The sequence below is a fragment of the Vipera ursinii genome, assembly GCF_947247035.1.
Source record: "Vipera ursinii genome assembly, chromosome: 1".
NCBI lineage: Eukaryota > Metazoa > Chordata > Lepidosauria > Squamata > Viperidae > Vipera > Vipera ursinii.
In genome coordinates, this window is record NC_139512.1 from 206,771,071 (window position 1) to 206,796,574 (window position 25,504).

The window sequence follows — 25,504 nt, forward strand, 5'->3', positions numbered from 1 at the left end:
TAAAAAGGAAACAATTAGTATTTTATAAAATCTATAACGATCTTGCCATAGATAAGAAACAAGTATCAATGAAGTTGTTCCATAGCACATGCCTATATAGCCTCTAAGAACCACTGAAGTACAAAAATTCAGTAAATTTAAAATTGCAAGAAAACAAATTGATATAGGCGTTCATCAGACATTTTAAAATGTAGTCTAAAATATCAATACACGTCCTCAGCTTTCCATTCTGGTAGGTGTCATGTTCAGATTCAGAACTACAGCGAGGGTATGTATATGTGTGTATAGTATCTATATGGCATTAATAACAATTCTTTCACACACACACACGTGTGTGTATATAATTAACAGGAAATATTACCCTGAAGATTTGTTAATTACACTGTTCAATAATGTCCACTCATTTAGTTATTTATGACTATGCAGTGATTCTTTTCAAGATACAAACCTCTTTTTTAATCACTATTTCTTCTCTTCTGTCCATGTTTTCTTCTTCAAGCTTCATTAACTCTCTCTGGATCTTCTGGCGCTTCATTTCCAAAGACAATTCATGGTCATAATCATAATTAACATCTCCGTTATCAGAATCTTAAGTTATGAAAGAGAAGGCAGGAAGGGAAAAGGGAACAAAATTGGTTAGTGAACCCTTTCTTTATACAAATACACTTTAAAAAGTAGCCATAATTCAATATATATCATTTCACATGATTCATTTAAGACTAATTCCAATTATGCAGCGGACATGGTTTTTGAATGTTATTCAGTGATGGCAGTAGTGTAAGCAGATTCGAAAGAGAATATGTGTTTTCTCCATTTAATTCTTGAAGCAATCTGTATTCTCATAGTCTAACCATAAACTGACTTAAATGCAAATCTAAATTTTCTTTCCAAAGGGAAAAGAAATAAAAAATATTTATAACAGGAAGAGAGGAACAGAAACAGGTCCCTTTGCTATTGCTTCTGTACTCCCAAATTGGCTCTTTTAGCCCTAAAGAGGCCATTAGCGTATTAATCAGAATCAGTAACCTCTGCAATTAAATCCCTCAGTCTTGTCCTCTTCTTCATACATGAACGTAGTCCCCTCCCAGGTCCTCCTTTTGCCCTCTTTTCTGCTGCTTTTGCTTTCCTGAATTAAGTAGCAATTGCATACAAGAGTTTGCTCTTCTAGAAATTTGCATACTAAGGACATCTCAAACAAGGCAAGACCAGGAGTGCATTCTACTGGCTTCAAGGGTTGTCATTAAATAAATCTATAAATGAATGGTACCACGCAGAGGTAATCCTCGTTTACCGACTATTTGTTCAGCAAAGTTACAATGGTACCGAAAGAACAACTTTATGATCATTTACAATCATCACCACAGTCCCTCAGTCACATGATTGCTATTACAGTCAGCATGTGTTATCCTGTGCCTGAACTGCGTTCCCTCCCCCCCTCACACACACACACATTGCAGAGCAGATGGACTGTAGAGAAGAGACTGCAAACAAGCAAACGGTTGGCTCTTCTACACACTGAAAACAATGCAACCATGCCAGCAGTCTAGGACTGGGAGCTGTGGGTGCACTATGCAAAAACAGTTTGCACTACTCACTTGAAATCTCTTTTCTCTCCGATCTCTGTGCTCTGTGGCGTGATGGGGAGTGATTTCTGTAGGCTACATAAATTAGCTTATAGTATTATTTTGAAATCCAAAACGGACCACTCTGTGGGATAAAGAAAAGTAGAGAAATGGGAGAGGAAGAGAATAATCTGTTTGCTCTTCCATGCATCAAAAGCAATGCAATCACACTGGCAACTGGGGATAAGAGTCTTCTCCCATTTCTCCACTCTACATGGGTAGGGGAGAGATAAGAAAAATCAAGCGATTTTTCTGTAGGCAATCTATCTTTTGTCTGACCTTTACAAAAGGTCCAGAATGGCAAGTCAAAATACATGTTAATTTGTTTGCAAGGTTTAACGGCGTATTCTATTTACCGTCTCTATTTGTTTCCCAGTCAGGATTGTCTTCTTCACTTTCTGGTGTCCTTTCTTTAGTAATTTTAATATCTTCTTTTCCCCTGTGCCTCCCTCTCGTAGACTCTTTCTACAGAACAGAAAAAAATTAAAAAGTTACTTAGCATTTTTCAAAACAGAACATGAAATCCATTTTAATTTCATCTGTTGGGGGTGTCAGTTCACAGCCGACTTCACAACTCAGTCTCTTAACTTTCAAAAACTGAAATATTAAAATTGATAAAATACCCTGATACATTGAATAATATATATTAAGCAAGCTACTCAGAAGAGAGTATAACTTCAGACCAAAGGCTAAACTTTCATTTAGAATTCCAGAAGATAAGCAGAAGCAAGCCCCTTTGGCTTTAAAGTCCTTGGATATCAATGTGAAACTGAATGCTAATACTGTTTATGCTTTGGACAAAGCTCTCAGCTCATGGGTAATTCCAAAAAAATTTCCTACGCTCATTCCCTTCATGCAAGTTTAAACTCTGGACATTGCAGCTAATCCAAATTCTCTATAATGTGTGGAATAAAAGCTGTAGCAAACAGCATTTAAAAAAGAAATCACAATTTGGAAGCCATTTTTTAAAGAGGCTTTAGGATTGTTCCTTCATGATCTGCTCCCATTAAGGGAAATACAAGACGACAGCAATGGGGCAACCTAGATATGCAAAAGACTTCTTTAAACTCTTAAAATTAGATCCCTCAGAGTAGGGCTGTATTTTACTGAAGGCACACTCTGTTCACAAATCAAAAATTGGAATTATAATTGAATGCTACATTTTGTAAGCCATGAATTTCTATATAATTTAAAATAGAAGTTTTTAGAAGGATAAACCAAGTGGGAAAGTATTCAAAACCCCAAAATTCATGGTTGCATGTTCTTTTAAACTAAGACAGGGTTTAATACATTTCTAAAATAACTTTTGTTCTGGCTGATGTCAACTTTTAGCGACCACATGGACAGATTTTTCTCTAAAATGACCAATCCCCAACCTGGTTCTGCAAGTCTTCCAATGATACCTTTTGATTTACAGGCTTCTAACACTGAAATATATAAAACATGCACAAAATATGTATTTTAAAACAACTACACAATGCTCTTTCCCAATGTTGTTACCTTCTGTTGGTGGTTCTGATAAACTTCCCTACATCTCTACAGTTGCATGAAAAGTAATCCCTGGTCAAATGATATTTTCTACTGAACCTCTAAGTCAGACATGTCAAACCCGCGATGTCACGTGACATCGCGCAACGTATCGGGTCAGTTTAACCATTGCCAGCAATGGGGTGGGTGCGGCTTCCACGTGACGCATCTGGCCTGCGGGCCGGCAGTTTGACAACCCTGCTCTAAGTGAAAAGAAGCTAACAGCTCTACATAATAGCGAAGTTTACTTTGTAAACAATATAGTTCAGCAAATCTGAATGCATATATATGTTATTTATAAATTCAACAATTTAAAAAGAGAGTATGGCAGGTAAAAAGGTTTGGACACCCTTCCAGTTCATACAGTAATATTTTTTTAAAATGTAGTTGTTAGTAAGGCTCCAAAAAGGTAACTGATTCTACAATTAGCCAGGTAAGCCCACTTCCACAGCTGAATAAATACTGAAACTTCTATCCTCTCTGATTGTGATTATTCTTCTGTCTACTTTCAACAACTATGGGAACATCTAAGCAGCTGTCTGAGCATTTGAAAACAAAGATAATTCACTCTTATCAAGTAAAGGAAGGCTGTAACAATATCTAGTAAGTTTAACAATGAGCAACATGTTTAAGAAATGGAAATTTCTTGAAACTGTTGAGATTAGGGTAAGATCTGTAAAAATTCTGCTGGAAAAATGGTCAAATCTTTAAAACAGAACTCACAGATCATTGCTACCGACATGTTGAAAAGCTAAAACCAAAATACTGGAATATTCATCTACAGGTTCATAGTGCAACACTGTTTATACAATGATGAGCCTGAGAAAATTATCAGAAAAAGTACTCTGATCTCATCACAAAAATCATATACTGATGTAAGCCTTGGCAAACCTAAAATGTTTTTGAAATGAAGTGCTTTGGACAGAAAAACTAAAAAATTTAACTGTTTGCCCACAACTTCAAGATATATTTGGAGAAAAAAAGACAAAACATTTGAAAAAACAAACACTTTCTTAATTATTTTGCATAGCGGTGGCTCTATTATGATTTGAGGTTATGCAGGAGCCAGTGCCACAATATACTGTCTATTCTACAGAGAAGGAAGAATGGCATCCTATCAACATAACCTAGAAGCTAATACCTCACAGCTGATGAAGAAACTGAAGCTGAAGATATTTCAGGAAGACAATCAAACATACCTCCCAATCCAACACGGCATACAAGCCACCCAGAGTTGCCCTAATCCATAAGATGGGTGGAATGAATGAATGAATGAATGAATGAATACTGCCTTGCTTAGCAACAGAAAATTCTGGTCCCAATTATGGCCTTAAATTGAGGACTATCTATAAAGCATAAGTGTTCAAAAAGAGGATAAAATTATAAGAAATCATAATTAAACAAGGAACTTTAGTTAATTTTTTACAGTGTGCAGATAATGCTCTCATTGAACACATTATGGAAACTACTATTCTATTACATCTGAAAGGAATTTAAAAAATCTTATTATTCAGTTCTAAACAAAATCCTATGATTCAATCTCTCAATCACTAACACAAGATTAACAAGATACAAAATGTTTAAATTTTCAGTTACTTTGTAAGCAGGGCAGTACAATATGATTATCACTGTTATGTCAGCAATAATCACATTAAATTAACAAGTTAAACAAGTATTTAAATATAAAACAAAGTGTATCTCCTCAAATACAGATTCTTAATGACAATTTCCCCAGATGAATCAACCAAAAATAACAAGACTTCCATACTTTGATTTAATTTAGAACTTTCTCACAAATAATGCAATCTAACATTGGTGATTACTCCAACTTCCTGCAACGATTTAAAGATATAAGCTGTTATTTTATTATTTATTTATTTTTATGCCGCCCATCTCTCTGCCACATGACTCTGAAAAACTATGGAGTCATATATATGTGTGTGAAAAACTCAGGCAAAGACACTTCACTTGAGTAAAACCTATTTGAAAAGACTTAGAAATTGAAGTGACCATAAGCATGAGCCCTACATGGCCAAATTAAAACTATTCAGTCATTCAATAAATTAGGTATTTACAGTGAGATTCTTCTCTTTGTATAACAACTCATAGCAATGTTTCCACAAACTCTTACAGGCAGTCCTCGCTGAACAACCACTTGTTCAGTAACTGTTCAAGCTTGAAACAGCACTAAATGAGTGGTACTTACGGGCAGTCCTTGAAGTGCTGGCCATCACAGCATTCCCATGGTCACATGATCGCAATCTGAGTGCTCCATGCCTGGCTCATAATTACAACATCACAGCAGGTCACGGTCACCATTTGCAACCTTCTTTGCTGGCTTCTGACAAGCAGTCGTTGGGGAAGATGGCCGTGGGGGGGGGTTTACAAGTGATCACCATGTGATGTTCTTGCTTAATGACCATGGTGATTCATTTAACACCAGTGAGAGGGGGTGCTAGAATTGCCATCGTGTTTTACAACATCATGCTTTATGACTGCGGGGCTCAGCGATGGCAATTCCAGTCCCAATTGCTGTGGTTAATCAAGAACTGCCTGTAAAGAAATCCTTTTCAGTCCCAAAGGAAGAGTGGCAGAGAGTACAGGTAGTCCTCAACATATGACTGTAATAAAGCTTGCCCGGTACGTATGTCATATTGGTCATAAAAGGGTCAATTTTATAACTTTTTCTGCAGTGGCTGTTAAGCTTATTGCCATGGTCATTAAACAAAATCAATGGCTTGCTATGGGTCCAGTTTTGTTTAAAAAAACACACAAGTAACTAGTCATTTTCAGTAAAATTGTTGTAAAATGTGGTTACTTGACTGCAGGAAGCTGCAAATCCGTCTGGCCAAGTGCCCAAAGTTTGGTCACATGACCATGGAGGGAGCCCGACCATCGTAAGTTTGAATCCAGGTCATATGTTCTCTGTTTTGAATTGGTTATAACATTGACTGGCCACTAAGGGAACAGTTGTAAGTTCAGGGCTAATTGTATACGAAGAAAGAGGAGAGAGGCTGTCTTGAAAAATGTACATCTAAAGCTTATTTCGGCATCCAGAAATGCAAAAGAGATGATATTACTTAGTTTGGTAATGAAACATCTGCAAGAAAACAACCAAGCTCAGAGAGCACCAAGGACTCTACACTTCCCCAATTTAGCAGCTTTTCAGGTACTGAATAGGAAATTTGGGGAGCCGCTCCCATATAACTGTGGTTCACTTATTACACTTAAGTAATTGGTGCTAAAAATCAACACTGGGCAGGAGCGCATGAAAACCTGACAGTATGCCAAACCAAAGATTGTAAATTTGCAAATCCCTGCTTCATGAGGAACTGCTCTGGGTAGTTTTTGTGAAAAGCAGTACCAAGGGATACAGGAACTCTGGGGGACTGGTGAAAATCACACCATCCATTAGATCAGCAGTGATCCTCTTGATTCCCTCTACAAAACTAAGAAGCTCATCAAGACACAAACCTGGATCCAACCTATTACGCCCAGTTATATTTTACTGGACATACTTTTCTGTTTCTTATACTACTGTAGTAATCCTGGAGATATATGCATCCTACCCTAACAGGAGAAGGCTGCTCTTCTGTATTATGTTTCTGTGATTCACTTTCAATGTCTTGTCGCTTATTCTTCATTCTTTCCCGAAGATCCCCTGTAGGCCTTTCTGGTGACCTGTACAATGAAGACAGAAAACACAGCTGCTTCTATAGGAATGTATTATTTGAGAAAAATAGTTTAGCTATAGCTTTAGGTTCTGTAGTTCAGCTTCATTTCCCAACCTTTCTATTTCTTGTTTATTTAATACAGTTCCTGTCATGTTAAAGCATAGAAATCGCAACTAATCTTGCCCAAGGGGAAGGGAATTTGTCTGATCATTTCAATAAAGCTAAATTATGATTAACAATGGTAGAGAAAATTCAGAGAAACTGCAAAAATGATTGGGCATATTCTCAAAGACTGTAATTCATTTCCCCAAGGAAAAGGAAAAGTTACACAAATAGACATTTGATTATATCCCACAATTGCTATTTAACCAAATCAGACAAAACTGTGAACTGAACAAATATGTAAGTTATCAAATCTTAATGTGAACCCAAATCTCAATCTTTTAAACCTTTTAGTTGAATCATTTTCATTAATTTTCCAATAAATATTAAAGATTTCCCCTTCTAACCAGTGGCCAATACAAAATGCATAAACAAGGGTATTATGAATTAGACCATGATAGACTTTATTAAGATTTAGAGCTGGAGCTAATCAAAGACTAAACTAACTTAATCAATGGGATTTAAAATAATCAAACTAACAAAGCCAGTTAATGTCAATCAACTGTCTCCAACAGCATCCAATTCCTGACCAGGCTTCACTTCTTTTTTGACTATTCTCAAAAATGGTTGAGGGCATGAGAAATATAAATCAATTTATTTAAATAAATAAAAAATAATCTAAACTGTTTACATTTATTATTAAAAAATAATTCCACATCTTTCTTACGTTGGTATAAATGTCACCAAGGTAGTAATAAATTAAAAGTCTATGGAAAAAAACCAATCTGAACATTTAAAAATATTAAGCCAGTCTTTAAAATTAATTTAAACGTAATTAAATAAATTTGTTCTGCCATCTTTTAAAAAGCCTGAAGAATGAGAACTAATTTTAATTCAGGAGAGTTTCCCGCTGCTGAAAATGATACATAAAGTCTTCTCATATGATACATAAAGTCTTCTCAAAGTGGGCCTTCTATGTCTGTTAATAAATTTTAACATCTGGATAAAGTCAAAATAGGATAGGCTCAAATATTTGAGTTAAGCCCAGAAAAATAATTAGCAATTGGTGCCACATTTTTAAATATTGCAGTGATATGGACACCATTAATGGCAAATAATAAATTATAAACAATTTGAAAACTGCAGTAATCGAAACATGAAAGAACAATAACCAAGAGAGGGATAACTATACTGAATGACGAGTACATTCCCCTTCATATTAATACTCTGTGATAAATTCTGGTTTATTTAAACATGGTATTTATTTTATTTTAGCCTGATAAAAATGGGTCTGTCTAGCCTGTCAACTCTTGCATCTTAAAAATCTCAGCTTTGAAGTTCTAGATGTGAAGAAGCTGACCAGATAGGACTGTTGTAACTCTGTGCTTATGTGGAACTGCCTGGGAGAAGAAAGACACAGCAGTTAGTTAATTCAGCAACAACACAGCAAAGGATGGTGAGAGGCAAAACAAACAGTGGAGTAGTGTTGTTAATTCCACTGTTATCTGTCATAGGTAGCAAACATGACACAGATAGCAACTATTACTCTCATTATAGTAACTTTTTCTCATGTGTGACAATATATTTGCTCTACCTGGGGGCTATCCTTGAGGAATATTCGGAAGCTACAACTGGTACAGAAGGCAGCAGCACAGACAGTTCTGGAAGCCCCTTGGGTGGTCCATGTGACCTTGCTCCTATATGAGCGACAAGAGTTTCAGTTTGCTTCTGGATCCAGTTCAAGGTGTTGGTGATCACCTTCAAAGCCCTTTATGGCATGGGTCCAGGATATCTGGGGAACTGCCTTACCCCGATGGAATCTGTCCTTCTCATTCCAACAGGAAGGGCCTACTTCAGATTCCATTGGCTGAAGAATTTCAGCTGGCGGGGTCCAAAAGAAGAGCCTTTTCTGCTGGGGCCCCCACCCTCTGGAATATTTTGTTGAGATGAGGTCTGCCCCCACACTCCTGGCTTCTACAAGAGCCTAAAAACGTGGCTCTGCTGCTTGGCCTGTGGACCCAGCAAGGGCCTGCTATGTTTGGAGTGGCTGACCAAGCAGAGAAGATTATTATTATTATTATTAATTTTATTTGTATACCGCCCTTCTCCCGAAGGACTCAGGGCGGTGAACAGGGCAATACATGTTAAAAAGACAGAATACAAAAATTAAAAAAGTTAAAAAAATTAAAATCCCCACTGCCAGACCACCCATCATCTTGGTTTTTAACTTTTTAAACTTTTTTATTCAATTTTTCCAATTTTGTTGTTAGTACTTTTCATTATATTGTAAGTCACCCAGAATTACTGTATCAGTTAGATGGGTGGCACAGAAATTTAATAAATAAATATATTCAACCACTGGTTCACATCTAACATTGGTTAGAGGGAATCCTGATCTCATTTGACTTCTCCCTAATTTTTGAATTTGCCACATATCAACTTTCTGCGCAACAGACTGTCCCATCTGGGAAAGCAATGCAATTACAAGATGATTTAGGGGCTGCCAAAGACTACATAAGTTATCTACTACAAACTCTTAAGATACTGTCATTCATTTCTAACAATCTGCCTTCAATTGCACACAATACTTTGGTATGAAGAGACAATATGTAAACTCCCTAAAAAGGTACATACAGTATATCAATTAGAACTAAGGCAAAGATTAGAAGTAGGTAGTTTACAAATTTGTTACTTATTTCAACAAGAATTATTTTTTTCAAATATTTGAAATTACAGAATACTTGAATAATACAGAAAGTAGTTTTACGTTTAAGTACCTAATGTTTACAAATAATCAGTCGCACTGAAAATAACTGGCTTGGGGGATGCCTACAGTAACTAGTCACCTAAATAACCTCGAACAATTAGTATCTTTCTTTTTCTACATCTTTAAATCTGAAGAAGACTGTCAAGTTCAAACCTGAGTACTCAATGTCACTTCATTCTACGCTAACTACTGAAAATTCAGTAGATAACCAGTTTCAAACACATACGGATATTGTAGCTATGCAACAAAGACAAACACATGAAATTTGATCCATATCCCAAAATCACAAAGCATCTGCAACTTGCATGTTTTTCCTATAAGGCTTGATTAACTGAGCTTAATTAAACTGTAATAACGATTAACAATATGGGTGTTTCCTACAGGTGAAAAGAGAATGCAACATGCACCATATCTATTTTTCCTGAAAGCAGATATTGGCAATCTAAAGACTTCAAACGTTAAACAAATAACGGTTAGGAACATCTGCCTTAAGAAAAAACCACCACATACAAATGGGTTGCCTATTATGGATAGTGTTCTCCTTCCTCAAGCTAATGAGCAACTGAAACCACGCAATCCTTTCGGGAAGCTGCGCGCTTTTAATACATAGCCTGTTTTCAGCAGTTCTTGAAAGTATTGCACAGCTTTAGAGGTTGGTCGGCTTGACGAAGGGGAACACTGTCCACCATTTTTTTGTTAACAGGCAATTCCTTTGTAAGTATCAGTTCCAACTCACATACAACTTTCAAGTTAAAGACAGAGTTAGGAACATAACTTGCTCTTTACCCCGGGACCGCCTATAGAAATACTTCCAATTTATCACTCAGTGGCACATCCTAGTTTGCTACCATCCTCATTTTGTTCCTGTGTGATATTCAAAATATTTGTTCCTAGTTTTAAAAATGTACCAGAATCCTTTTTTTCCAACAACAAAAAAATATAGTTAGTTTAAGTTCTTTATGGTGAAAAATTTAACACAAAGGAAGCCAATGTGAAATTTACAAATTCTCCTTATTGTTGTAGGAGACAGTATCCCTATCTTACGCTTCAAAGAATATCTATTTTACATTTTAGGATGAATTATTAGAGTAATGCACATAAATATGAAATATAAATGCTTATTATTTTGATATTCAGATTTAGTTCAACCCAAGGTAAGACAAATGTTACACTGGAAGAGGGCAAGTATTTAAATGAAGCAGAAAATCCAAGATGGTTAGAAGTTTAAAATGGATGTAAATATTCACTATGTCCAGATGTTTAAAGAAGATATATCTTTAGAAAATTAAATAATGGTGCTATTTAATGCTATTGTTTTAGATAAGGATTCTCTTTATAATTTAAATGATATGAAATTAAAGTAGTTAAAAATATTAAAATGGATCCCCATCAACTTGCTAATTTTATCTTCTCAATAAGTTAGTAAGCAACCATCTTATCTGTGGGAAAGAGCTGCTAAAGGAGTGAAAATAATTGGAAACATTGAAGTAGGAAAACTAGGCTATTCTAAACACAAAACACTTCTCAAAACAGTTGGGACAGGGGTTTTAAACTTAAAACATTTCAATTTTTTTGCACACAGCTAGTCAAGATTACTCTCCCATCATTATATTCTTTTTCAGAATAATTATTTCCATGTAATAGCCGGAAGAACACAACAATCTTGGTCAAGCTCACTGGGAAAGGAGGCAGAAAAGAAAAAGATTGTAATTTTCCTTGACAGATTCATTCCACTTTTCACAGCCTGTCAAACAGATATACTGGCAGAGTGTGCAGAGCACAATCTCTGCCTCTTTGAAGGAAAAGAGATCTGCTTTTTACCCCAGCATGGGTAGCGTCTCAGGTCCAGCTTTTTCTCACTTTTCCTACCTGTCCTGTTTTCAAAGGCCTATTTATTCCCCAATTGAACTGAGTCTCCATTCCCAACAGGAAAAACAGAAAGACGTTACCTAGAGTTATCCCCACACATCGGACCCTCAAACGAGTATATTAAAATAAATAAATAAAAGGAAAGTGCATATTCTTGGGAAATTGAGATACAGATGAAAACAAAATGTTAAATATACATTTTTACTTAACGGTTAAGTTAGTTACATATAGCTTAATGCGGTCCACACACACGAATTATGAGTCTATAATTACCCAATTATATAATTTCATGGATAATACATTTATTTTATTTTGATACTAAAGAAACGTTTCTTATTTATTCTATTTATATCTGGTCCAAATGCTATGTGCCCTCGGAATGGTTTACAGACAAACAAAAACAAACTACATGTAAGAGCCAAAACAATAAAAATGCTGTTATAAATATTAAAAACCAGTATTAATACAAAAATATTAATGAAAATTAAGGGCTGCTGAAAAAGGTCTTAGCCAGGCGTTCCTGAATAATTTTCCCATCTGGAGTACTGTCTTATAATAAAGTGTATAGATATATAGTTGTGTATGTATAGTGTTTGCTTCTGCCAGTATATATGCACACACATACACTCATGTCTATATAATATATATTAGTAATATAACATTTAATATACACGATTGTTTAATTAACAGGATTAACATTTGATTTTTCCAAACATTTTGAGAGAAATGATTTCCTTCTAGATTTTACTAGATTAAAATTCTTATCATCTCTATTAACTTTATGGACAGAAGATAAAATTGGAGTCTCAATAACTGGAGGGCCACAAGATTCCCATCCATAGTCTACTTTCTACATTCATTTTATATCCATAAATAACAGGGCTATAGAACTTTTCCTGTGCTCCCAATCTATATTGTAAAGGGAAAGAAAATAGGACAGAAATCACATTGGGAGGAGGCTAAAACAATTCACGTCCTCTCCCAAACATTTAATGATTATTTAACATTTGATGATTTAATGATTATTCAAAGAGCTCAAGAGAGTTACATGCTTGCAGAGAAAAAAAATCAGAAATCCATTGATTTCAAAATCTTGCCTTTCTCCAATCTAGAAAATGTACTTCTTCATGAAATGCATTAATTACCATACGGCAAAAACTATGTGTACTCAGAAGAACTGTGGATCACAAGAACTGTGGATATTAGATGAGATATATTTTAAATCATTTCTTCCTCACAGTCTTCAATAATTTCATTTACTGATCTGAACTGCTTTATTTTAAAATCAATTCACTGTGATCAGTCATCAATCTAGGCTTTGTAGCACAAATTCCAAAAGTGTAACTGAGGATCCATATTTCTACAATATCTATTTAACATATACTATGCAATAAGAACAGTGATTAGTACTGAATATTTTTATTAACTATTCTATGAGCAAGTATAAAAGCATAACATATTGTGATTATACACAACCATACATAATTATATATATTATGCATGTTTTCTTTTTTTGGTTGTATTTTTGCACTTTTAAAGAGCACTTTTTGTGTCTTTTTTCTTTGACAACGTATACATTTTTGTCTTTATACTTTGTCATTATTTTAAAAAACAATAAAACAATAATTTAAATATATATATAAAATCAAGCTTGTTTTTTGAATTAAGTGTGCAATCTCTGATTTTTCAGAAAGATTGTGTGATAAATTGTGTGCAATTTAGATGACAGATTAATGTCTATTCACCAACTTTAATGTCACATTCCTGTTGTAAACATCTGCTTCCTGTTTTTGCGCCCATCCTGTCCAACACTTATCTGCTGGAGTGCCCTTCCTCTTTTCTTGATCTCCTTCTAAGGTGATTTTGATTTCCCCACCACTGAGGAACTATTCTAGTTTAACTAACTAGAGACTTAATTGAAGAGCCTAACTTCAAAAACAATCTTTACTAGTTCTTTTCTTTTTTAACTCATGTACTCTTTTTATTTTTGAGGGAAAAGTGGTTATTATCTGAGCATATATCCCATCTTATTGATTTGAAGCCCTACCTCAGCCATCTTACATTTGTGGCATGCAAGGCCTAAATTCTCCTTTAATATGGTTTGCTATTTACACTGTAGCACCATCGTGCTTCTCTGAAACTAAAGAAAGAATCATTGATTTGACAATGATAATTTGCTATAAATAGTGGTTCCTAATATATTGATAAAATACCCATATAATGATTGTTTGCTGGTTAATACATTTTGTAATCCAAATGAATTTAAAGCATACTGTAATTTATAAAACAGAAGTTCACAACTGTAATTCCATGTTCCAATGAAAATCAGAAATAAAATGTTTTAACACTCCACAATAATTGAAGCTCCTTTCCTGTATTTTTTTTAAAATAAAGATAATTCCCTAAAGAATCATGAGCCATACCTAGCATTTCTCAGCAAAAATTGGCAGTGCGATCCCACACATTTCAGAAGCCCCTCGAATGCAATGTGACTTATTTGCAGATAATTGTTTATAGGATTACAGTCTAGCTCTTTTATAAACTACTTTTCCATACCTCAAAATCTGTTTTCCAATCCCTGTTCCCATGAATAAATTTAGGAAGTACATGGAAAAATATAGGAGACAGCAATAATTAACTATTGTTCCGTCTCACCCGATGCAAATCTGTTAGTGGAAGAAATTAATTGGATTCCAAGCTGCCTACCATACATTTTAGCTAAACAAAACATGACCTACTGTGAATACACATAAAACCAAAGCTCTTCGTGGTTTACTAATGAAAATAAACTTCTCATGTATATCATTTTTGTTTTATACTGACAACTAGAAAAATAATTTTGTCATAAAAGTGTGAAAACATAGTTATTTACTGATCACACTGCCAGGTGTAAAATTTTATAAAAAGAGATTGAGACTTTTGGTGTTGTCTTAATCACCTTCTAGAGAAAATTTGAGCAAAACAAAACTGCAATAATTTCATTTTTACTTCTGATTATCATTGGTAAATTTATTAAAGCAGAAATTAACTTGTAACAAAAACATTTTGATTTTCAGAATCTATACTCAAAAAGTCAGGGCATATCAATATTTCCAGAATAACCATGTTCTTTATAAGCCAAATCATTGCACTGTATATCTTTTTTTTAAGATGACAAGAGAACAGCTTGAAAAAGCATTTATTTGAATATGAAGCTGAGTTCTTCATTTACCTTCGGTAACTGCTGCTAAAGCCTTTACCTCGTGGTGAAGGGCCATGTATGAATCTACATGTGTTCCCATAGAGGCAGTTGCCAGTCTTCAGCCAGTTACGGCACTGTGTCTAAGAGACAGACATTACTGGGTGAATTTCAAACTAACGTTGGAATATTGCTTCATGAAAAGACACAGAACACATAATTCCACATATCAGCATTCTAACCTAACAATTAAGAGCAAAGTCTGACAGTGCTCATCATCAGATGTTGGATAACAGAAGGCATTTCAAGGTATATTGAGCTGAGTTAAGATCTCTTCTCACCTATAAATAAAATATAGGTTGTTTTATGACCATGAGCAAGACATGCATCACCAAAAATGTGATGTATGCATTCAAATGTTGGAATTTGTCCTGGTTTTTCCCCTAACCTCTAGCTAAACAATTCATCCATCCACATACTTCATTCTGCAGAATATGGGTGGATTTAGGCCTAGAGAATCAAGAGTTCGAAATGGATAATATCCAAATGCAGCATTCTAAGCCAGATTGAACAAGTTAAACATGGTGCACTGCATCAAAGAAAGGTATCCTGACGGCTTCAAATATTAAGAAACCCATTACATTAGAAGCACAACAACAACAACAGAAACAAGCTAACACAGTCACTGCCTCAAGAGGGGAATTTCCCCCCCCCAAATCAAATGTTTAGACTATGAACACAAACATTTATTAAAACAGGAACAAGTACTAGACAAAGATGTTCCTCCTCATCTCATCCCATTTGAAACAATGCAAGAGTTCATAATATACCAGTCTAAGATAAGAAAGTCTTTACAGGTTTATTGCATTCCCATTAAACCAATACGGTGACTTACTCTGCTAGAAAAAAAAGAGAAAAGCATTCCCTGCCATAATCTCTGGCTTATGAGAGTGTCACATTAAGAACAAAGAATACTTTTTGACTCACCTCTGCAGAACTTCCGGTGCTGGGTCCCAGTCTTTCAAACACACTAGGTCTTCTCGATGTGCTATCAGATATGGTCTTGGTATTTTCCACTGTGACCTTCCTTCTAATTTTTGACATTTTGTACTACTTCAACCAAAAAAAAAGCAACACTGTAAAATTCTCAAGTTGAACTATGCAACTGAACTCATAGGAAAAAAAATAGTTACACTATTAATCGTCAGAAATTTCTGTAGAAATTAATCAAGTAGCAAATGCAGAGTTGTATTTCAAAGGAATTTACTTTAATTCATTCATTAGGAAACATTCCAAGATGAGGAATCCGTCTCAATACCTTCTTTTAGCTACCTTAACCATCTCTGGTTATTATCTGAAATAATATATCCATGAGGTCCTAAAAACAAATGGGGAAGGGGAGGGTCCTGTAAAAGAATGCTTTATTTGCAGCAGAAAATAGAAGTTCTACAAAAAAAAAACCAACAACCCAAATATCCTTATAAATGGTATACAGTGTAATCAATTCAATAGTTACACAACTTGAAGATAGCTCACAGGGAAAGGCAGTCCATGCAAACAATCATTTTCTTTTCTCCTTTTTTTCCTCTAACTCATTGTATTGTCCCCAAAATTTCTCATGACAGATAATGAGGACAGAACAATATTGGGCACATTGTACAAGATGTCAGTGACATGTACGTGTACGTAGGATGAATAAACTGTTCTAAATCTAGTAAAAACGAGGAATTTCTCCAAGTTCACTTGTTCAGTTTTGAGCAATTCCACCATTATTGAATGTCCTTCACTCTCTGGGTTTTTACAAGACACAAAGAAAAGAGGAGGGGGAAGAATGGTGCAAATGCTTTCCTCCCGAGTAGTCATTATAACCCATGCTCTTTAAAACTTCAATGAATTTTTGAATCATAATATAAATCAACGTCAACTGGAAATCAGAGCTACTACGCTGTTGAAATAAACTAGGAAATTTCTTTAAGTTAAGTTTTAAAGTATATGATCATTCTACCAACGTTACAGGATAAATACAAAGAATCACTGCTAAATCTCAGACCAAAGAATAAATGAGAAATCCAGTAAAAAATGTGTTCAGGTATATTCTATAAACACTGTGTGAAAACCATCTAAAAGCCTCCTGTGCTCTGAACCTTCCTCGTTTTAAGCTGTTTTTTTAATTTTGTATTATTATTAAAGGTGAGCAGCATTTCTCATTCAAGGAATTACCTTGATCAGTAGCTAAAGTAATGCTCTAAATCTGTTGCCTGCAAAGTGTTGGACTATAAGAACTTTAGCCAAACTCGGTACACAGCAATTAGGCATTTTAGGAACTGTTATTCAATATGCCTAAAGGCATGAAAGTGAGAAGCACTGAGCTACAAAATTAAGAGATCTGAAAGATGTCCAAAACTCTAAACTATTTTAAATTGTGATCATACATTAAGGTAAAGGTAAAGGTTCCCCCACACATGCGTGCTAGTCGTTTCTGACTCTAGGGGCCGGTGCTCATCTCCGTTTCAAAGCCGAAGAGCCAGTGCTTGTCCGAGGACGTCTCCGTGGTCGTGTGGCCGGCATGACCAGACGCCAAAGGCGCACGGAACGCTGTTACCTTCCCACCGTAGTGGTCCCTATTTTTCTACTTGCGTTTTTACGTGCTCTCGAACTGCTAGGTTGGCAGAAGCTGGGACGAGTAAGTAATCCCTAAAATTAACTAGTTTTAAAAAGATATTTAGATTTATCTTGCCTTACTTTGCATATAATATGATTTGAAAAATCGAATTAGAGAACCTGTACATTTTTGCAAACCAAAACTACCTACGGGAGCACCTTCTGCCAATGTCAGCACCCCACCGTCCTGTGCGCTCCCACAGAGAGGGCCTCCTCAGGGTGCCACCGCTCAAGGAATGTCGGCTGGTGGCCCCCAGGGGGAGGGCATTCTCAGTGGGGGCGCCAGCCCTCTGGAACAGCTTACCAACCGAAATCCGGATGGCCCCCGACCTCCGCACCTTCCGGCGCGACTTAAAAACTTACCTGTTCCAGCAGTCCAGCCTGACCTGATAGCTCTAATTGGGGTCCCAGTTTGTATTTTACTATTGTTTTTTTTCACTATTGTTCATTCTGTATGCCTACCTTATTCTGTACACCGCCCCGAGTCCCTCGGGAGAAGGGCGGTTTATAAAAACAAACAAATAAATAAATAAATAAATAAATATGCCTCAATTTGAAGGTATTTCTAACATTGGCAGAATAAATATACACCAATACACACCTTGAAGGGAAAGAATATTCCATTATCACAATAACCATTTGACTCAATTACTGTAATACATAACAAGTGGAATTAGTACAAAATTTAGTTATAAAGTAGATTTTCTAGTTTAAAAATTTGTCATATTGCAATAAACAGAGATTGAGGCCCAATTCAATACAACACTTTAGAAACAAGTACATCTCTTATTCTATTCTGAAGCCCCTAAAGATTTTGGGGTAAAAAGGGGTACAGCAGGAAAGAGATGACATTATATCTACACAGGTCATCACCATATATAATTTAATTCTATTATTTTCAAGTGCCTTTGTGTAGAGGAGAAGAGGAAAAAATTTGAACTGTGCTTTACTTGGTCACATTTTGTACCATGACTGAGGCAAAGGCCCAAATAAATTAGAAAGATTTTAAGAAAGCTTACTTTAAAAGTTATATAATCCACCCACCCTGCCCCCAAGGACTGAACTTATTTTCAAAATACAAGCAAAATATCCAGTATTCAAGGGGCATATCACACTGGCCATACTCAGATGTTTATCACTTGGTTTATTTATGGGACGTGCAAATTGCAGATACTTTGCATATACAGCATTAGTGTAAAAAGAAGCAGCATGACTATTTAGAAGTTTAAAACTATCTCACTCAAAGTAATACACATTTTCGTAGGTTCATGGAAATTTCATCCCATTGTTTATACTAAAAAGTATTACAGGCAGCCCTCAAGTTATGACCATTCAAAATTATGGTGGCACTGGACAAAAGGATTTATGACAGTCCCTGAAGTTACGGCAGTTGCAGTGGCTACATGATCAAAATTTGGGCAGTTGGTAGCCCATTTATGACATCATTTCAACTCCCTTCATGTATTTTATTTTATTTTTATTTTTATTATTACATTTATATCCCGCCCTTCTCCGAAGACTCAGGGCGGCTTACAAGCTTAGCCTTACAAGCTGCCCTTTTGGCCCCCGCAGTTCATGTTCCCTGCAACCTTAGCTGATCTTTGCAGTCTTCTTGCTCCCGCTGCTGATCAAGCTTGCCTGGCCTGGCAGTTGCTGGCCAATGAGGCTTTCTTCCCGAGGTTGCACACAGTGGTTTCCTAGCAAGATTTAAGAAAGATGATCTTAAGATGATCAGCAGTTGCCTTGCAAAGGGTCAGGCTGGGCATAACTCATCAGCAACAAGAGTAAGAAGATACTGAATGGAGTGGTGGAAAGCAGGATGGCAGGGGCTTCAGAATGGGGGGGGGGGTTAGGGCAACTGCAGCTGGGACTCGGTTGGGATGGCTGAGTTTCCCGGGAAGCTGTGTGCTCTGTTGCTAGGGCTTCCCGGGACGGCTGCAGCATTATGACATACTGCTGGGGCTTTCTGGGACAACTGCAGCTTTGCACTGCACTACTGGGACTTCCTGGTATGGCTGCGGCTTCACACACATCGCACAGCTGCGTCAGGCTGGGATAGCAGTGTGCTGTGGTTCAGGGGCTTCTTGTAGCCCCAGAGCTGCGACACACCAAGAAGCCCATGAACCGCATCATGACACGCAACATCAGAATAGTGTGATCTTGGGGCTGCTTGTCACCCCGCAAGGCAGAATGCAGGGTGGCCAAAAGGACGCAGATGGGGAGGGGGACAATTGGTGGGAATTGAAGGGGAGGCAGTCCTTTTTTACCTTGGAAGAACTGAGGTATGAGGGTGGGAGGGATCAAGACTGGAAACGTTTGAATTGGGGTGGGTCCTTAAGTAATAGCCAATGGAATTCAGGTAACGATGAGGAATGTCGGGATTGCTGTCACTGTGTAGTATAGTCATGTGAAATCATGTTTTACCATCGCATCACTTAGCAATGGAAAATTCCACTTCCATTTACCATCGTAACTAGAGAAATTTACATGAGACCCTAGGAGTTAAGTATGTAATTTGGGGGTAAACTGAAGCATCTACCCTTATTTAGCATGTGATTTATCAAAAGGACTGGTAAGACGTTCTTCTCATGAAAGTTAAAATATGAACTACTATATTGCAGGCAATCATGGGTTCATAGCAAACTGGACAATGGAAAAAGTATTTTAAGAGGGAGCAGCACTATTCCTTGACAATATTTCAAGAAATCCAACAGGATTATCAAACTATTCACATGTTCAAAAATCATTAGCTTATGAATAAAAGAATTCTCAATGACATCAGAGTGAAGAATTAATTGGATACTTAATATATCATTATTATATTCAGAAATAATACTGGAACAATAGAAGAGAGAGGCAACTAACTTAACATCTCATCTGGATGCTTAAGATGAATTTCAGTAAACAATTCCTTCCCTATTTCTTACTTTCACCTCAATAAGCAAGCCAACTCAGACCAACACAAATTTTATCTATGTAAAACACTAAAGCCTGCCTATTAACAGCACTGCAAAATCAGACATTCTTGTTCTCCCTTAAATTGTTAAGTGATCTGCTGTATGTTTGCTTTAAATTTAGTGAACAATATGAAACACATATACCAATTTCATGAACTGCATAATAACTAAAAAAGCCTAAATAAACTAAATTAATTCCACTGAAATATTTGATTAGGTAAGTATAATTGTGCTGCCACCACGTGGCTGTTTTGGGAAATTATACATTATGCTAATTTTGGTCAGCCAAACCCCTCCTACCCTATGACATATTTCCTCCTTCTCCTGATCATGTGCATTACACTCCGCCCCTTTCTGGGATGGATTTCCTCCTTCTTCTCCCTGGGGACTCTCCTCCTCCATAACCAGCAGACACACGTGCTCCTCCATGACCAGCAGACACACGTGCAGACACTGAGTCGATTCTGACTTTTGACTATTCTGGATCAAACTGCTGTATTGTGATTGATCCCTTTGTTAAGACCCCTGTGCTGGTCTGTATAAGCACATGTCATCACTATTAACAATTCTTTCCAGATAGCAGAACTCAGGAAATACCTTGATCATCCAGAAATACCTTTATTTGCATGCAGATGAGATTACAGCAGACAAGGTATAGACAGATGATGTATGGACAGTATTCCAAGGTCAAAAGACAGTATCGACTCAGTGTCTGCACGTGTGTCTGCTGGTCATGGAGGAGCACGTGTGTCTGCCGGTTATGGAGGAGGAAAGTCCCCAGGGAGAAGAAGGAAGTCCATCCCAGAAAGGGGCGGGATGTAAGGCACATGATCAGGAGAAGGAGGAAATATGTCATAGGGTTGGAGGGGTTTGGCTGACCAAAATTAGCATAATGTATAATTTCCCAAAACAGCCACGTGGTGGCAGCACAATAATAGAAAATAGAACTATCAGTTTCATTTACAACTACCTCTATAAAAAGTTACCATTTTACTATATACTACGGTAATAATGCTTGCTTCCTTAGGTTTTTATTTAAGCAAAAAGCACAGAGATAGTGATACACATTTGCTAGTCACCCAAAGCAAAATTACACCTTGGCTAGCGCACATATATTCTTGCTGTTCAATTTGAGTTAAATTGTTTTCATTTTTCTAAAGGTGTTACTTATGCATCCAACAGGACTATATAATTTACATATTCCTATTACACATTGCGTATCCTTTACATAAATCCTGATACATTTTAAAAGATGAGTATTTTTTGTGTAAGAACTAAAGTCTTATGGACAGTGCAGAGATGGGGAATCAAAGAGCACAATAATATTTGGTCATGTAAGTAGCATCTGTCAGGAACATCTTACATCTTAATCCACATATGTCTCACATCATGGCCAGTTACAAAGACAGCTGCATGAACCCAAGAGGGAAAAAATACATATAGCTACCCTAATGAACTCCTATCATACACAGCCCACGTACACCCCAAAATACAACTTACATTACAAATTTGGGTCTCTGTACACCCTTAAAAGTCATACAATTTCTCATATACACTTTGTGCTTTGCTTATCCAGTAGGTGAGTTTTTCTTAGAATCTTTCCAAACACAGCAATTGACTTGATTGTCAGAGTTACATATGAATAGAAATAGTTCAAATATTTGCCACACAGAGAAATAATCGATATTACTTCTTGCTTGCTGATATTTTTATTCTGATGACTGAATATATGTAACAAACTGATCATGGAGAGGATGCAATCATTTTCTTCTACTTAGAAGACCTATTTCATCAAAAACATTGCCTACAAATTTTGAAATTAGAAGAAAAAGATAAAGGCTATTCCTTTAAAAGACACTTTTTGGGGGTTAAACATAAAAAATGTAAAACTATGAGATATAATTTTCCTAATGCACTGGAAAGAATCCTCTTTGGCATTCTTAAAAATAGCCATATAAATTATTCAGGATTTATATCTCCCATTCTACTTTCAAAACACAAATAAAGTTTTGTATTTTTATTTGTAACTAGGACTTACATAATTCAAAAAGCATGCTTTTTAAGTTGAGGAGAAATTAACTGCTCTGAATTCAAAAGATAGCAGTTAGCTAAATCTGTACTAACCTGCTTTGTAAGAACAAGTTCATGTGAAACTACATGAATCTAATTATTATTTTAGTTTTGTATTGGTCCAAAATCAGATTTTATTTCTGTATAAATATTTTACATAATCTATGTTAATAAAGTAACTGAATTATCTTGATTTCAAAATTGATTGGCTACATATATATTCCTAAATACTTACCTGAAACAGAATTTTCTAACATTTTGGATATCATGTGAATGCAGGTTAACGAACCTTTTTAATTAACCATTAAGCCTTTATACTATGAATATAACCAAATACATCAGCATCATTAATTTTTAAGAATTCAGCTACTCCTATTTTCTCCACTTTCCAACAACACAATCACTATCACTCCTATATTGTATGCTTGAAACTGAAAACTATAACTGCCCTAAAGGATGCACTTTCATACGATCGACCATAAATGATATTAGTTTTCAAGCATCCTTTTCATGTAGCAAAGAATACTACTAAGTACTCTCAGCTTGCCTACAATACTATCAAAATGTGAACAATGGTAAATAGTTGCATTTCAGGCAGTGTGCTAATTTTATATTTTAGGAATCTTCAGAATTCATAGAAACTCTGTTCAAATATCAGTATTCTTCACCCTCCTATTGAGGAGTTCCGTCTCAGAAGTGACGCAGATGCCACAATCCCCATATGTTTCAACAGTTAAACTACATTAATCAGGTCACACTATATATTTAAAGTTAAACTTCACAGTCTGCACTTCATTCATGGCAATGAAGCAGACAGGAACACAGACTAAATGCTTTTTGTTGTAATATTCTGTAGATAGTAAATTTCTCTTTTAACATGCTTAGACAGATATTCAGTAATAACAACTTAGTTATTATTCCAACTTAAATACTGCAGCAAATAACTGAAACCTGATATTAAAAAACAACATTTGTAATAATACAATAATGGCATTTAATTATTGTAGTAATTATAATACAAGCCCAAAATACTTTTTTTCAGAATAAATCACAACCTTAAAAACAAAAATCAGTAGGCTAAAACATGGTTGACTTTGTAAGGGAAGTGGCACAAAATAGACCAAAGTCAGTGGCAAAAACACACTGGTTAAAAGCACGCCTACACTGTATGGTTGAAGAATATGGTCAACTGGTTTAGGCTACAATCCATGCAATTATTTGAAAGAAAGTCTCATTTAGTGAAGCAAAGCTTACATGCACAGAATAAACTATAACCCTACATTTTTTTTTGCAATCTTTGTAGAAATGTTCTTCTAAGGAGCCATAGATTAGTCAGATCTGAATAAATGGCTCTAATAAAAGTGAACAGTATCTCATTTGCTGCATAAACATGCCAGATTCCACCCAGTCTTTCTAAAATAGGAACATCACAACTGTATAAGCAAGAAGAAATGATGGCTGGTAGAATTAAAAACAGTACAGTGACATCACTTTCCAGAACATTAAACCTGAGAAATATCCCACTGAAATCAGCTGCGCTCCCTTCCAAACTCAATAAGCTAAAAGTGCAAGCTTTTAGTGATCTGATATCCTTTGTAACAAAAATGTTGTACATCAAATAATATGAAAATAGCGTACAGGTTTTTTTTTTAAAAAAAGCTATCTTCTTCATACCTAATTCTCACACTGCCAACCTAACAAATACGATGGCCTTGACCATTAACCCAACGTAGCTCTTCACATTTGTAAAAACCAATTATACAGAAATATATTGAAAAACAGCTTCAACAAACTAAAAAAAAAAAGGCTGCCAGATCCGAATTACTCCGGCCCAATTTGTTGTATTCCACCTTTCACTGCACCCAAGGGGATACAAAATCAGAAACCCCCTCATCCAAAACACTTGACACGCCTCTGGCAAACAGGCACCGTGAGATTTATTTATTTTATTTTTTTAATTTTAATCCCATTTATATCCTGCCTTTCTCCGAAGACTCAGGGCGGCTTACAATTTAAAGCACAAATCAATGTGCTTAGCAATAGCCTTCATATATGCCTGCTTATTAGGGCTTTCGCCCCCCCACCCCCAAGCGGCATTATTACAAAGTCAGCTTAATTGCCCCCAACAATCTGGGTCCTCATTTTACGTACTTCGGAAGGATGGAAGGCTGAGTCAACCTTGAGCCTGGTGGGACGCGAACCTGCACTAATTGCAGGCAGCTTTAGGACGGAACCACTTTGTAAAGAGTTTTTTTTTTTAAATCACAGGAAAAGGAGGGGGGGGAAAGAAGAAAGAAAGAAAGAAAGAAAGAAAGAAAGAAAGAAAGAAAGAAAGAAAGAAAGAGAAAGAAAAAGAGAAAGAAAGAAAGAAAGAAAGAAAGAAAGAAAAAGAAAGAGAAAGAAAGAAAGAAAGAGAAAAAGAAAGAAAGAAAGAAACAAAGAAAGAGAAAGAAAAAGAGAAAGAAAGAAAGAAAGAAAGAAAGAAAGAAAGAGAAAGAGAAAGAAAGAAAGAAAGAGAAAGAAAAAGAAAGAGAAAGAAAGAAAGAAAAAGAAAAAGAAAGAAACAAAGAAAGAGAAAGAAAAAGAAAGAGAAAGAAAGAAAGAAAGAAAGAAAGAAAGAAAGAAAGAAAAGTTGCAGCGCACGTTCCCAGATACTTCAGTCTTAATAAGGGCGAGGGAGACGGCAAAACTGAAAGGGGAGAGAGCTTTTCCCCTCCCCTCCCCTCCCCTCCTAGCACATCTCTCCCACCCAGTCCCAGGTGAGGAGAAGGAAGGATATCGCGGAGGTTTTATTCCTCCCCCACTGCCACGGGGTTTACCTCCTGAGGCGCGGACTGACGGAGCAAAGCCTCCCTCCCTTTCCCCCTTCCCGGGCGCCGCGACTCACCTGCTCTCTGCGCACCCGGCCTGCTCCTCCCCGCCGTCGCTTCTTCCGCCGCCGCCGCCGCCCTGGGCGGAGAGGGGGGGAGAGGGCGAGGGGGGAGTCCGTCCTCCCGGGCCTAAAAGTCGAGCCACACAGGGAGGAAAAGGAGGAGCGCGGCTCGCTCCGAGAGCGGAGACCATCCGACGGCGCCCGA

At 36.4% G+C, this 25,504-nt stretch overlaps 1 protein-coding gene across 1 annotated transcript in view; it reads right to left on the reverse strand.

Moving 5' to 3' along the window:
• ZC3H13 (zinc finger CCCH-type containing 13) overlaps window positions 1-25,504 on the reverse strand; it is a 48,182-nt gene extending 22,678 nt beyond the window's left edge. Inside the window, exons 1-6 of the mRNA XM_083349140.1 lie at window positions 25,315-25,504; window positions 15,727-15,849; window positions 14,773-14,882; window positions 6,719-6,830; window positions 1,979-2,087; window positions 449-588 (exon numbers count right to left, since the gene is read on the reverse strand). Coding sequence (XP_083205266.1) covers window positions 449-588; window positions 1,979-2,087; window positions 6,719-6,830; window positions 14,773-14,882; window positions 15,727-15,843 — 588 coding nt within the window. The 5' untranslated portion in view covers window positions 15,844-15,849; window positions 25,315-25,504. The remainder of the gene's footprint in view (window positions 1-448; window positions 589-1,978; window positions 2,088-6,718; window positions 6,831-14,772; window positions 14,883-15,726; window positions 15,850-25,314) is intronic.